The 15,598-nt window shown below is 49.0% G+C and overlaps 1 protein-coding gene across 3 annotated transcripts; it reads left to right on the top strand.

The window, feature by feature from the left end:
• The first annotated feature begins 732 nt into the window (after positions 1–732).
• On the top strand, positions 733–15,351 carry THRSP (thyroid hormone responsive). 3 transcript variants are annotated; one of them, XM_059708342.1, is made up of 4 exons: positions 737–881; positions 10,009–10,128; positions 10,741–11,315; positions 13,599–15,349. In XM_059708342.1, the coding sequence occupies exon 3, from the start codon at positions 10,850–10,852 to the stop codon at positions 11,294–11,296; it is 447 nt and encodes a 148-aa protein (XP_059564325.1). In that variant the 5' UTR covers positions 737–881; positions 10,009–10,128; positions 10,741–10,849; the 3' UTR covers positions 11,297–11,315; positions 13,599–15,349. The 3 variants fall into 3 exon arrangements, with proteins under 3 accessions (XP_059564326.1, XP_059564325.1, XP_059564327.1); XM_059708343.1 differs by lacking the exon at positions 10,009–10,128 and having other exon boundaries at positions 733–881; XM_059708344.1 differs by lacking the exons at positions 737–881; positions 10,009–10,128 and having other exon boundaries at positions 10,606–11,333; positions 13,599–15,351.
• Positions 15,352–15,598: the final 247 nt, after the last annotated feature.

Genomic DNA, 15,598 nt, shown 5'->3' with positions numbered 1-15,598 from the left:
CAGGAGCCCATCAAAGTGCTCCTCGTAGAAAGTGTCAGTGTTTGGAACCTGTCACGCCCAGAGGCCTCTGGTATAGTTAGACTTCTCCACCCACCCAGCCCTGGAGAGCCAGGGGCAGCCCGGGAGGGGCCGAGGAGCAGAAGAGCGAGGCGAGATTGGAGAGAAGCTGCCCAGTTCCCCCAGCCCATCGCCAGCCAGCAGGTGTCCTCGCCAGAAAAGGCCTCAGCGGGTGGAGGGCTAACGGGTGTGGATGGGGGTAGTTTTACTCTGACACTGGCCTGCGCGTAGCTTATTCGCGATTTGAAATTATCTGGCAATAAACGGGAGACTCTCAGAGAAGCCGGGGGAGCTGCCGAGACTTCATCCAGGAACAGTAGAGACAGAGCGAGCCCGCGGAATCTGTGCACAGGGCAGCGGACGGAAGCAAAGGGCCCGGCCGCGTGCTTTCACCGTGATAAACAGCTCAAACCGTTCAGGACGCCTCCCCTCGAAGGAAGGGAGGATTTCCTCCCACTCTCCTCCCACCGCCAACCCCTCTCTATTAAAACAGGGCGGACAAGTACCGCCTGGAGACTCATGTGTTTCCACGGGCGACTGGCCTCCGCGCGCGGGCGGGAGCGCAGGGACCGCGTTGCTGAGCAGCGGCGGGGGCGCGGGCGGAGCCCAGGTCCTGGCCGGCCCGGCAGCGCCCCCTGCTGGCCGGAGCTGCAGCAGTCGGCGCCCGCCTCGGCGCCCAGTTCTGGGGCTGGTCCGGCTGAGCCGGAGTCTTTGCGGCGAGAAGTGCATGCCCTCGTGAATTGAACCAGCCTGGGAGTGGTTACACTTGCAAGTGGGATGAGAGCCTATCCGACGCGGGAGGAGGGGCTGATCTGGTCAGAATGGTCAGCTGCGGGGCGTAAGGCGGGGCAAAAGCGGGGAGGCAGGAAGCGGGGGGAGGGGTGAGGTTGGAAAAGTTACTGTGGAATTTGGGACAGTGCAGGCAAGTTGAGGAGTCGTCAGTATTCTGGGTATTTTGTGTCTCAGCTTTTGCTCAAGCTGATACCTCTACCCGGAAAATATTTCCCACTTTTCTTTATTTTTTATAAGTACGTAATGTATACAAAAATGTTACAGAATGAATATATAAATATCCATGTACCCATCACTGAGCTTGATAAATAAGACTTAAATGTAAAGTCTACTCCCTTTTACCCGCCCCCTCCCCAGAGATGGCTCCTTAAATGCATGTTTTCATTCCCATGTTAAGTTTTTATTTACTGTATATGTATGCATTCATAAATAATATATAGACGCATGAAATCAGAAAAATTATAATAGGTATATCCTTTATTACCTATACTATAAAGAATATATGTGCTATCTATACTTTGATATATAATATGCACTAGTATTATATAATATTTACATATATACATATGTAGTGCATGTACTGTGTGTATAGTGAATATATCAAAGAGAGCGAGAGAGAGAAAACCACATTTCCCCCTTACCATCCTGCACTTAAGATTATCCTCACTTTTCTCTGTCTTGATAACTCCACAACGCTGTTACTCTTCCAGGAAGCTTCCCCAAGCACCTCTCTTCTCTGTGCCGGGTGCTCCTGGGATAGTCACCCAGCTGGGCTGAAGTGGCTTGCTTATTGTCTGTTCTCCTCCCCCCTCAGGCTCTAAGCTTCCTGGGGGCAGGGACTGTGAATCGGGTGTCCCTCCTGCCCAGCTCAGAGCCTGGCCCAGAGGTGGGGCTCAGGTTGTTGTCCTGCTGGCAGAGAAGAAAGCCAGAAAGGCTAGTTGACGCTTTGAATGCCAGGTAAGACTTCGGACTATATCGTGGCTGGGGGTTTTCCAGTTGTGCTCTGTGGAGTTCTGGGTTCTCTTGGAGGTAACCCTAGGGCTAATGAAAGATGGTCAGCTATAGTCCCCCTCATCCTGCTTCAGCCAAATCAGTTTCTTTTCCATTGAGCTTCTGTGTAAAATTTCATGTAAAGATGTGTCGTGGCATGTAAAAACAAATCGAAAGGGATGAGGAGTGTGATGGGTACAATAATAATGGCTCCCAAAGACATCAATGTCCAAATCCCTGGCTCCTGTGAATGTTAGGTGACTTGGCAAAGGGGGATTAGGATGCAGGTGGCAGTAAAATTGCTAATCAGCTGACCTTGCGCTTATCCTGGATTATCCAGTCAGGCCTAATGTAATGACAAAAGCCCTTGTAACTGGAAGGAGAGCCAGACAGATGGCAACATGAATAGGTGTTGCTGGCTTTGAAGATGGAGGAAGGGACCTCAGACCAAGGAATGCTGGCAACCTCTAGAACAGCGGTCCTCAGCCTGTGGGTCGCGACCCCTTTGGGGGTCGAACGACCCTTTCACAGGGGTCGCCTAAGACCATCGGAAAACACATATATAATTACATATTGTTTTTGTGATTAATCACTATGCTTTGAAAATATATATCCTGCATATCAGATATTTACATTACGATTCATAACAGTAGCAACATTACAGTTATGAAGTAGCAACGAAAATAATTTTATGGTTGGGGGTCACCACAACATGAGGAACTGTATTAAAGGGTCGCAGCATTAGGAAGGTTGAGAACCACTGCCCTAGGGTACACAGGATGACACTCAACCAACTGAGCCACTCTGGCTGGTTACATTTGTGTTGCTTTAAGCCACTAAATTTGTGGTACTTTGTCACAGAACTATAGGACGCTGATGCAGGAACTATTGAAGGTATTTGAGCCAGGGAGGGGTGGTTCCTGCTTATACCAAAGGAAGATTGATTGTGTATGGAGGAATCGATGGAGAAGCCAGAGAAGGAGTCACTGTGAACCCTAGCTGGAAAGGAAAGGAAACCCCAAAGATGGCTGGGTGTCACCTGAGGGCTGGAAGGCCTGAGAAGGCCTGAAAGAAGGGTGTTCATAGGCTAAGTTTTGTGTGTGAGCTCATGGCCTCCTTCCCCAACCAAGCCATCACCAAACACTCATTCAGAGTAGGGAGAGGACGCTCAGACACTTCCTGGACCCTGGCCTAGGTCCAAGCCTGGAGGCCAGCCTTTTGTGCAGAGTAAGACACCCCCCACCCCATCCCCAGGTGACTCATGGATCGCCCCAGAAGGAGGTAGCTGAGCCAAGACCAGTCATGGTTGAGTTCTCTGGAGTCCTGGGCCTGGCTTTGGCAGCCTCCCACCCCACCCCTCCCCTCCCTGTGGCCAGGTTTCCTCTGTAAGGAGCTCTGTAAAACTTTGTCGAGAGGAAAAAAAAAAAATGAAGGAAGGAGTGAAAACGTATCTGGGGAGCACACCAAAGGTGGACAAAATTCCCACAATTTCCATGTATTCATCCTTTCAATCAACCATCTAGGGAAACTTTCCTGAGTTGCTGGGGTTCCGGGGCCACAGGGTAGAGTTTGTCCTGTCTGTTACCCTCTGGGGCTCCCAGGTAGAGGAGAGACAGACATGTTATCTGTATGAGTGACTAGTCTTGTACAGAATTTTAAAGTATCATAGCCTTATAGTGATATATATGGAAGGTGAAGTCCGTCCAGGGCCGTGAACAAAACATGATTGGACATATAAGTTGGACGCTCAAGTTTCCTCGTCCATAAAGTAGAGGCTGAGTTCAGGATTTCTAGAGCAGTGGTTCTCAACCTTCTGGCCCTTTAAATACAGTTCCTCATGTTGTGACCCCCAACCATAAAATTATTTTCGTTGCTATTTCATAACTGTAATGTTGCTAGTGTTATGAATCGTAATGTAAATATCTGATATGCAGGATGGTCTTTGGCGACCCCTGTGAAAGGGTCGTTCGACCGCCAAAGGGGTCGCGACCCACAGGTTGAGAACCGCTGCTCTAGAGTATACACAGCTCCAATAACCCAGACCTTCCTGACTGACTGCGGGGCTCTTTGTTGACATGTGGATCCCTCTCTCTACAATTCTGCCAGCCCAGAGCCCTGAGGCTGCCCTGGGAGCTTGTTGCATCAGCTGGAAGAGGCATTGAGTGTTCCCAGAACTTGGGGAGGGGGTGGGACAGGGAGGAGTGGCTGGACCCAAGACTTGCCAGTTTCCAGCGTCTCCTCCCGTCCTCTATCCACAGTCTTTGTATCAGCAGAATTTGCAGTGGATTCTCAGAACAGCAGAGATACCCATATTCCTGAGTCACAGAAAAAGCCTGGTCCTCCTGGGGTGACCTGAGGACTCCGGAGAGGGGGCCTGACACTCCCGAAAACAGCTTTCTTAGCTGGTCACTTGACTCCTTTTTGTTGTTAATCCTCACCAGAGGATATCTTCCCCCATTGATTTTTAGAGTGGAAGGGTGGGGGAAAGACAGAGGGAAACATCAATGTGAGAGAGACACATTGATTTGTTGCCTCCCACATGCCAGGGGTCAAGGTTGAGAGGGTGAGGGAGGAGTGGGGGGGAGTCGAGGGAGCCTGCAACCCAGGTAGGTTGCCCCTGACCTGAATCAAGCCGTGATCCTTCAATCCATGGGCTGACGCTCTAACCACAGAGCCAAACTGGCTAGGGCAGTCATTTAACTTTTGATCCCCCAAATTCTCCATTCAGGTGATTTTCTTTTTCTTTGCTTTCCTTTTTTTTTCTTACCTTTTCTTTTCCTTTTTTTCTCTTTTCTTTTCCTTTTCTCTTTTCTTTTCTTTTCTTTTCTTTTCTTTTCTTTTCTTTTCTTTTCTTCTCTTCTCTTCTCTTCTCTTCTCTTCTCTTCTCTTCTCTTCTCCTCTCTTTCCTTTCCTTTCCTTTCCTTTCTTGTCCTTTCCTGTCCTTTCCTTTCCTTTTCTCTTTAAACCTTGAAAGAGCTTCCATTTAGTCCAACTCCTCAATATTCCAGGATCACTGAGGCCTGGAGAGGCAGAGTGACTTGCTAGGTCACCAGGTGAGCTAGGTGTGCCTTTAAGGAGAATATTTTATGTTCAGTAGCACTGGTTGTTCCCACTGCCCGGAAGACAGATCTTCTAGGACAGGGGTCCTCAAACTACGGCCCGCAGGCCACATGCAAATACAAATATTGTATTTGTTCCCGTTTTGTTCTTTTAATTCAAAATAAGATATGTGCAGTGTGCATAGAAATTTGTTCATAGTTTGTTTTTTTTTAAACTATAGTCCGGCCCTCCAACGATCTGAGGGACAGTGAACTGGCCCCCTGTTTAAAAAGTTTGAGGACCCCTGTTCTAGGAGCTGAGAACATTCAGGTCTCAACACAAATATTTATTCTTCCCTGGGATAATAATCACTGGTTTGGAGTGAATTCCTGACTCCCTGGCCATCAGCATTCCCTGGGGATCTGGTTGAATGCAGTTTCTGATCTGAAAGTCCTGGGCAGGGCCTGAGAACCTGCATTTCTGATGAGCCCCCTGGTGATTCGCTGCGGCCCGTCTGCAGACCACAAGGCTCTAACACGTTATTTCACTTTATTTTCTTCCTAGTACATGTCACAAGGTGATATTATTGTATTCATCTGCATATGTGCTTTTTGTAGCTCTTCCCACCAGATATAAATTGCCTGACTGGGGTGCCTTGTCTGCCTCATGACCTGTTATAGCCCCAGGCCCAGCACAGTGCAGACACACAGTAGTCCCTCAATCCATGAGGTCCCCTGGGTGACAGAGGGAGTCAGGTTCTGGATGGCAGGGACCATGTCCTGTTTTCTCTGGGCTTCCTTCTGGCCCACCAGGGCTCAGTGACTGGAGGGAGGAGGTGGAGCAGCTCCTGACCCTTGAGCCCATGTGTTCCCAATAGGACCGGACTAGAGTGACAATGGGAAGAAAAACAGCCTGAGGCCCATCGATATCAGGTGATATGTGTGTATAAAATTCTTTTTTTAAAAAAATCTTCACCCAAGGATATTTTTCCATTGCTTTTTAGAGAGGGTGGCAGAGAGAGAAACATCGATGTGAGAGATACACATGGATTGGCTGTCTCCCGCACACTCCCCAACCAGGGCCGGGGATAAGCATGCAATTGAGGTATGTGCCCTTGGCCAGAATTGAACCCAGGACCCTTCAGTCTGCAGGCCGGTGCTCTATCCACTGAGCCAAACTGGCTGGGGCTAAATTTCATTTTTAAAACTAGAAAACTTGCTGCAACCTTTGTCTGAGTCCCTTCTGTAGCTGCCTGGGTCCTCGCCCAGCCGGGTTGCTTGGAGACGGGCAGCCCTGGGGCAGGACATAATCATCCTAACCCTTGCACCACATTCACATGGTGTTCCTGGCCAGGCCCTTGGGGCCTTGACTCCAGTCCATCTGAAATCAGTTCCGTTTGTCCAACGTGGGCCATGCAGATGCCCTGAGGATGAGGCCACTGGCAGCTCTGTGGAGGCCATCCCAGTAAAATGCCTCACCCAGCCTCAGTTTCCCCCACCTGAGGGCAGGAGAGAACACTGGGGGTACTGAGTGAGCTTGAGGTCTAGCCCAGCTTCTGCTAATTCCCTCCCTTCCATTGCCAGGATTCCCCACCTGCAGTGCCCAGGTGGACCAGATGACCTCCCAACCCTGGGATGGGGCAGCTTGAGAGCAGGGACACCTGAGTCCACTGGGTCCTGCACCACGGCAGCCCCTGAGAAGCCCCCACTCCCTTTTCTGCCTTCCCCCTCTCTCCACTCCCAGGACTTGTCTGAGTCCAGCCTCTCCCCTTAGATCCCTGCTCTCTGTCTTCTAATCCAAGATGGCTGGCAGCTGCTGATTCAGCAGAATTTTATCCAGGGCCTCCCGTCTGCCAAGTAGACCTGGGGGCAGTCTCTGTCTGTAGCCTGCTGTTCTGGGCGGTGCTGGGCGACCCTGGCCTCTCCCTCCTTCCCAGGGCAACTGGAGAGTTCTGCACTGATTCGCTCACACAACTCATTTATCCCCCAATTATCAGTTTGTTCACACTCTCCCTTTTTCACTAACACACCCGTTTACTCACTCCATCCTTCTGGGCCAGGTCCAGCAACAAGTCTGGGAATAGACTGGCTTTAGCATGCAAGCACAGGAGCTGGGTGCCACCAGGCACAGGAACTGCACAGGTGGAGTTCCCCAAAGTCTGAGCTGGAGAGGCCCTAACAAAGCTCAGTCCCCTTGTTGAATAGATGAGGCAGGGGTGGCCCATAAGGGCCCGGGTGGCTCTCGGTCACAGGGTGAAAGAGTCAGCTCTTCCAGCCCTGTGCACGAAACTGGGACATCATGTTTTCCAGTTCTGAGTTGGTGCCGATGGGGCTGGGACTGGGTTATAAGCGCCAGCACCAAGGCAGGGCAATGCTCTTAGGGAACTGCACGTGGATTCAGAAGGAGTTGCCCAACCAGGGCTGGAAGGGCCTTCCCTTCAGAGATCTGCAAACATTTTACTTTACAGCCGTGGACACTGGAGCTCAGTATTTGCAGTTCTGGGCACCAGGACAGATATGAGCTGAACCGAAATGTGTGCAACGAGTCGTAGGATGGAGGAGTGAATGAGGAATTGGGAAGCTGAGTGTAGGAAAGGGGAAGAGGCGGGAGGCAGTGCATATTTTTTGAGGCCTCGCAATAAAACCATAAATTTCACAACCATCATCTCCAAACCTCATAACGATCCATGGGTAGAAATAATTACTCATCCCAGCTCCTCCTTGCCTTAAATCAGGGGTCCTCAAATTTTTTAAACAGGGAGCCAGTTCACTGTCCCTCAGACCGTTGGAGGGCCAGACTATAGTTTAAAAAAAACCTATGAACAAATTCCTATGCACACTGCACATATCTTATTTTGAAGTAAAAAAACAAAACGGGAACAAATACAATATTTGTATTTGCATGTGGCCGGCGGGCCGTAGTTTGAGGACCCCTGCCTTAAACTAATAGTGTGTGCTCTGAGGCCTCAATTTCCTCCTCTGTAAATGGAGAGCCTCATTTACATATTATTATTATTATTATTATTATTATTATTATTTTGTATTTGGATTTGTTTTATTTGAAAAATAAACATGTAATTTATGTTAACAAACTTGACATTTTTTAAGACTGAAAGAAAATAAGCAGTTTGTATTGCTGATTTAATCTACTAAAAACAAAAACCTAATTTTAAGTGTCAGTCAAATCACAAACATAGAAAATCTTTCTTGGAAGGTTTTCCAAATTATTTACCTTTTTTCAAAACCAAAAATGTCTCCATTTTTCATAACTATATCATTCAAGTATAGATAAGTATTATTAGATTTATAAATGTAGACTTAAAGATATTATAATTAACTAGAGGCTTGGTGCACAAATTGGTGTACCTGTAGAGGCCAGCTAGGGGGAGGGGTTGAGGATGGTTGGCCAGCCAGTCCCGCCTCCTGATCGAACTCCCAGTTGAACTTCAGGTCGAACTCCCAGTGGGGGGGACAATTTGCATATTAGCCTTTTATTATTTAGGACTTTTTCCAAATTTTTGTTTAATAGCAAAAGCCAGGCTTACTTTACATAAATATAACAGGTAATATTTAATGAGAAAGTCAGAATATTCTAACTAGTCTTAGTATGAGTGAAATCATTAAAAGATTCAAGTATTGCTTTCCCAAAGAACCATTGAAAAAAATGAATGTTAGTTATTTTTAAATCAGATTTTAAGACTCTAATTCAGATACTATACATATGATTATTGGGAGGACTGAGTTCTGTTCCAAGTACTTTGCTTAGAATAGCAAGCCCGGGATCGATGCTTGCTCTGATTGTTATTAGGACGTAGGAGGAAGCTGAGGTTCAGAGAGGAGCAGGACTAGCCCAGGGCCACACAGCCAGAGGGAGGAAGGACTGGCCGTACTCTGTTCCACTCCATAACCTGCAGTACAGCAAGGGTTAAAGTGGAAGCTTTGCCCTTCACCGCAGGGGCCTGGACTTGGCTGCCCTCTCTGTTCTGAGGAGGCAAGGCCAACTGTCCAATGCAGGATGAACCCAGGTCACCTGCAGCTGTGTACACAGACAGCCCACAAAGGCCGCTTGGCGAGCGGGGCAACTGCTCTCCTCTGAGGCCCAGAGGGCTGGGCTGAGCCGCCCTCTCTCGCCACTACCTCCCCTTTTCTGAGTCTCCGTTTCCTTATCTGAAAAGGGATATACTGTTGTTTTTCTGCCTCATGTTGTGGGCATTGAGTGAGTTAGAGGCTGGGAAATGGTTTTTCACACTACTCTGTGGTGCGAAACAGAGTTAAGACCAGTGATTTGGGGCTGGGGTGGATATTATAACTTAATGGGGAAGGACTAAAGGGAGGTAGAGTTCAGTCCAACATAAAGATGAACTTTCTCGGCGCTCAGGCCTTGGGAGTGGAAGGAAGTAGGGGAGTGGGTAACTGTCAATCCCAGGGATGCAGAGGGGCTCCTGCCATGGGGTGAGAGTAAGAGTCGCTTAGGCTGGTTTGGCTCAGTGGATAGAGCATCCGCCTGTGGACTGGTCAAGAGCACATGCTTGGGTTGTGGGCTTGGTCCCCAGTGTGGGGCATGCAGGAGGCAGCCGATCAATGATTCTCTCTCATAGATGTTTCTATCTCTCTCTCCCTCTCCCTTCCTGTCTGAAATCAATAAAAAAATATTTTTTTAAAAAAAGAGTCGCTTAGGTGAGACAAGTTCCCCTCCCTGTGCTCTCCTCTTCTCTCCTCCCCTGCTGGGCAGAAGGAACCTAGAGATCTTTCCACCTGAGGCGGTGTTGTGAGCAGGTGGCTGAACCAGAATTCTGACTCTGACGCGAGCTTGCAGTGCAACTTTGAGCCTCCCTCTGGGCCTCGCTTCCCTAGTTCTCTCCTAAGTAAGGATAACAAATGCAGTTTGGTAATTGTGATCATGTGGCTGTGAAAAGAATTATTATCTTCCCAGACTTTGGCCAAAGGACTAGGACAGTAGTAAAGAGGAAGCATTGTAACTTGTAGAACTACAGGTTAGAGTTGGGAGGGACCTGAGCATGAATCTAGAATCTGCTCAGATGATACATTTGGGACTGTGCTTTGTGGCTTACAAAGCATTTTCTTTAGCTTCGTTTTATTCAGTCCTCACAACAATACCCTGAATTTACAGATAAAGATACAGACCCAGTGACCTCATGTAACTCGTTCAACCTCACGTGGTCTAGGGCACTGACCGGAGGTGGGAGAGAGGCGGTCCTGGGCTGGAATCCCAGCTCCAATAGGACCATGGGTGAGTTTCTTCAGCAATCTACACCTCAGCTTTCTTACTGTTAAACAGGGAGATTAAGTATTCATCATAGGGTTGTGGTGAAGATTAAATGAGATAACTTGTGAAAGAGTTTAGTGCAGAAATGGATGCAGAGTAGGTGCTGAATAAGTGTGTTGAATAAAGAAAAAACAAAACACACAAGGAAACTGCAGGGCTGGGCTTCTGTTTCCTCTTTCAGGGCTCTTTGCCCCTCCCCCGCCCCCCAGCGCTTTCTTGTCATGACCCCCCTCGTTCATGCCACAGCCGAGGCACCCCAGGTTGAAGAAGGGAGCTGCGCCTTACGAGGCTGCTCTAAGTAGGCAGCAAGAGGCAGCTTGGTCTCAGGTGACCTGAAGGAATTAATGACTGCCCTGAGGTCAAGCGCACTAGTTGCCAAAGAGCAAAGCTTCCCTGTAACTGGCCCTATGAGCTGACGGAGGAGGAGCCAGGCTCCTGCCCAGGCGGTCAGGAGTGCTGAAACGACATGCAAAAGGCTGGCAGGCCAGTCCCTGGGCAGATAGATCGCCTAATAGAGACATTGGGGCCCAAGCACTGGGATTAGCTTAAAACTGGGCTGTGTTTTTGACCCACCAGGTGGGCCTTGGCATCCTGTCAAACTGTCATCACACCCCGACGTTAACAATAACAGCGTGGAAACAGTGCCGGGCAGTCTGCCGGACTCAGGGTGCCAGAGGAAGCGACCATGCAGGAGTTCACCACGCGCTACCCCAAGAACTGCCTGCTGACCGTCATGGACCGGTACTCGGCCGTGGTGCAGAACATGGAGCAGGTGGTGATGTTCCCCAGCCTTCTGCGGGACATGCAGCCCAGTGCACACGGGTGTGAGGCCCAGGCTGGAGCCCCCAGTCTCTACAACTACTTCACCATGCTCAAGGCCATCCGCGTGGATGTGGAACATGGGCTGCTGCCCCAGAAGGAGGGACAGGTCAAGATGGCAGGTGGTGGAGCCAATGCGGCTGAGAATGAAGCTGCAGAGACGGAAGAGGGCGAGGAGGTCTTGGGGCAGCTGGACCTACAAGCCCAGTTCCACCTGCACTTCTCCAGCCTTCATCACATCCTCACTCACCTTACCATGAAAGCCCAGGAGGTGACGAGGACCTACCAGGAGATAACGGGACAGGCCATCTAAGCCTCGGACTCTAGGGAAGGTAACGGTAGCCATGCTAGTGGGTGACAGGGTCCACTGAGGGACATTCCAGGGGAGCATGGGGAGCAGTGGTGCAACCCAGTGGGAGGGTGTCTCAGACAGAGCCACCTTCACTCACTTCAGGGTTCTGGGAACATCACCCAGGAAGGTCCAAGGCCAGGCCTGCCTTACTCTCCTTCTGACCCAGAATTGGTGAGTAATGGAGTGCCTGTGATAGAGACAGAGGGAAAAGTGACCTGTGAGTGCATACCTGATGTATGCGCATGTGTTTATGCATGTGCACATTAGTTAATAAGTATGGGTATTTACTCAGGTAAATTGTGAATTCCATGTGCGAATTCTATGTACCCAATATTTTTTAAAGTCACAGAACATGAAAAATTATGATGTCACATAGGGGTGACAGGTAAGGCTGCTCACAATATTCCTGCTCCTGACAGGGGTGCAGCCAGCCAATGGAAAGCTACAGGACTGCTTCCTGTGGCGGCATGCCTGTTGGGAAGCTCTGTTGTGAGGACATATGTGTTGGAGTCCGAGCCCACATGTTTATGTGCAGAAGGGTTGGAATTGTGAGGTGTGGGTGGGCAGCCAGCTATACAAGCAGGTGATGGCACTAGGTGACAAGAAGTGGACTTGGGGCAGTCATGGGTGGGTCACTCCTGGGTAGATGAGGAGAAACTTGGCCACATCACCTGCCAGTTTTAATCCTGGGCCACCTGCTAGCCCTGCTCCCACAAACTGGCTTCCCATGTCCATGGGAATCTCAAAACCACAGATGGAGGTAGCTGGGGCAGGATTTTTATCCCCATTACCGGTTAGGAAATGAAAGCCAGAGGTGAAGTGACTCACTGAAAGTCATATCGTAAGAGGACAAAAGCAAGACTGGCCCCAACTTTGAACTGGGTATTCTTTTCATCACACCCCGTCTTGGCTGTATGTGTTATCTTCATAATCTGCCTGAAGGCCACTCTGTAATGATGGGGATTAAACAGGGACCCGAACGGTCTATGGTGAGCTCCACTCAGCCATTCTTCCTTCCACTACCTCAAACCCAAATCCGAACTTTAGCCTGGCTTCTCTCTCCCCTCAAGGCTCCCTAGGTCGCCTCTCAGAGGTTCTTGAATATAACTAACTGAATTGGGTCAACAGTTTCGGAGTCAAGTTCTGGTTCCACCACTAATGAGCTGTGAGGCCTCACTTTTCTGAGCTTCAGTTTCCTCACTGAATAATAACAGTGGTAGTAAAAACAGGTATTTGAATAGTTTTATAGGTTAAAATCACTTGTATGTTATCTAATAGAATTATCATCCCCTTTTACAGACGAAAAGGCTGGAGGCCTGAGAAGTAAAATGAGTCCAAGGTTATTCAGGAAATGTAGGAGCGGAGATGCGAATGAGCCCTGGCCTAACTGGCGTCTAAGTCCTTTCCTCTGTGCTAGTCCATTTCCTGAGCACCATAGAATTCTGCAGCCTGGGCTGGAGGTGGGAACTGGGGGGGCGGGGGGATTGAGACGGCGTGGGTAGAACACCCACTCTTTGACCAACCCCAAACTGCTTCAGACATGCGCAGCAGTTCTACACAACACTACTGATTTTCGTGGCATAGCAGAAGTTAAAAAACCTGGGCTCTGGTCCCGGCTCTGTATGACCCCAGATAATTTACCTTTCTTCTTTTTCTCTCTTATTTTTGTTGATTTCAGAGAGGAAGGGAGAGGGAGATAGAAACATCAATGATGAGAGAGAATCATTGATCAGCTACTTCCTGCATGCCCCACACTGGGGATCGAGCCCGAAACCTGGGCATGTGCCCTAACTGGAATTAAAGTGTGACCTCCGGGTTCATAGGTCTATGCTCAACCACACTGGCCAGACTCTTTTTATTCCTCACCCAAAGATATGTTTTTATTGATTTCTAGAAAGAGAGGAAGAGAGAAACATCGGTGTGACAGAAACATCAATTGGTTGCCTCCTGTATATGCTCCGACAGGGACCCAAACTGCAACCCAGGTATGTGCTCTGACCGGGAATCGAACCTGTGACATTCCGGTACGGGCCACACCAGCCGGGGCTAACTTACTTTTCTGCATCGCAGTTTCCCTTTTGGTAAAATGAAGTTATTGCAGCTCTGATAACATGATTTTCTTACAGTGCTATGAGACTGCCAGGCTTCTCCTACAGCAACATCAAGCTTTTTCATTATTTTTCCTATTCAGGAGGAACATGACAGTACCTCAGTGATGTGGTTTTACACTGACTTGGTTTTTTAATATTTCTGCATTCCACAGATCCCTGTATCTGAGAGAAGGCAGACTCTGTGATGAGGACTTGGAGCAGTCACTAGCCCTGACGATGAGACCAGAAAGGCTAGACCTGCACTGGAAGTGAGGCGACGTGGTTCTCTGGGATGCTTCACTACCTTCCTTTGGACACCAATTCATGGACTTGTCACTGCGTCACCTTTAGGATGCTTGCTGCTATTTACAACTCTCCCTCTCTCCTCTTACCAGCCTGGGATAGTGGTCCGTGGATCACGTGGGGCTAGATGATACCTAGCCAGTGTGGCATGGTAGGAACACAGGTTTTAGCATTTGACCAATTCTTAGCAATCGTTCACTTTGTGATCTCTGGCGAGTTATTTAATCCATTGGAACCTAAATTTCACCATCTATAAAATGGGGATAGTATTGCCTACCTCACAAGGTTGTTCTAGAAATTAAACAAAATAGAATCAAAAGCACCTGGCATATAAGTGCTGTTATTTATACATTCATTCCCCCACCGCCACCTATATTTCTGTATTTGCTCTAGCCTTTGTTTTTTACACTCCAGAACTAAGAGGTAGCAGAGTCCCTGGATTGAGTGGTTCACTCTTGTTCCCGCCAAGCACAGGTGAACTATAAGCCTATTTAGTTCAGCAACAATCCTATATAATAAAAGGCTAATATGCAAATTGTCCCCTCGACCAGGAGTTCAACCAGGGGGTGGGGCTGGCCCGCCAATCGCCGCAGGCCCCTCCTGGCTGACTCGGCCCGATTAGTCCTGGTCGATTAGTCCTGGTTGGGGTGAGCTGGCCGGACCCCACCCATGCATGAATTCGTGCACCGGGCCTCTAGTCTATATATATAAAAGCCTAAGTGACCGTATGATTGGTCACTATGATAAACACTGACCACCAGGGTCACTATCCCTGACGATGAAACCAGATGCTCCATGTGGGAGCTGTCCCCTGGTGGTCAGTGTGCTCCCACAGCGGGAGCATTGGTCAGCCAGAAGCCGGGCTCACAGCTGGCAAGTGCAGCAGGAGCCTCTCCCGCCTCTGCAACAGAGCTACCGAGCAGTGGCAGCAGGTGCAGCGGGGCTGGGATGAATGGGAACACCGTGGCACCGGGCTCCAGCTCCGGGTCCTCCCCAGCCGCCTGCAGCTTCGCCCACTGCTAGATCCTTCAGATGTCAGACCTAAACCGGCAGTCCAACATCCCCCGAGGGGTCCCGGATTGCGAGAGGGGGCAGGCCAAGCTGAAGGACCCCACTGGTGCTCGATTTTCGTGCACCGGGACTCTAGTTAAAAAATAATACCTTGTATTTGTACATTAACTCTAAAGTACTTCCTCAGTCATGATTTTATATTCAACAAGTGGCACTTGAAAAGAGATGGAACTCATCTGATTTTGCCCAGAAACCACGCTTATAATCACACTGCCACCTACTTTGAAGTCACATGGAAAGAGAGAAACAATTTTATTAATCGCCCAAAATTAATCTGATTATAAAATCTGAGTCTGGAAACAAAAACTTTCTGGACAAGCACTTGAATTTGAGCAATAAAGAGTAAGCTCAGCCCTAGCTGGTCTTGCTCAGTGGATAGAGCATCAGCCTGCAGACTAATGGGTCCCGGGTTTGATTCTGGTCAAGGGCACATGCCCAGGTTGCAGGTTTGATCCCAGGAGGCAGCCAATCAATGATTCTCTCATATCATTGATGTTTCTCTCTCCCTCTCTGAAATCAAATCAATCTATAAAAGTTATCTATACTAATAAAAGAGAAAAATGGTAATTGGCGTACGACGATACCCTTTTCATTGGCTAATCAGGGCTATATGCAAATTAACTGCCAACTAAGATTGGCAGTTAACTGCCAACAAGATGGCGGTTAATTTGCATATGTAGGCACAATGCAGGGGGGCGAAAGGGAAAGCAGGAAGAAGCCCCCTGCCACTAACAGTGATTGGAAACCCAGGGGGGAGCTAAGAGCTGGGGGGCAGGGCAAAGGCGGCCCTAGGGCCACC

Source organism: Myotis daubentonii, chromosome 9 (genome assembly GCF_963259705.1).
Source record: "Myotis daubentonii chromosome 9, mMyoDau2.1, whole genome shotgun sequence".
Lineage (NCBI taxonomy): Eukaryota > Metazoa > Chordata > Mammalia > Chiroptera > Vespertilionidae > Myotis > Myotis daubentonii.
The sequence above is the reverse complement of the archived record's forward strand: the minus strand, read 5'-3'. Positions and strand labels throughout refer to the sequence as shown.

Bases quoted from the DNA above. Each gene is read 5' to 3' on its own strand.
- THRSP (XM_059708344.1), top strand. From the start codon at position 10,850: ATGCAGGAGTTCACCACGCGCTACCCCAAGAACTGCCTGCTGACCGTC.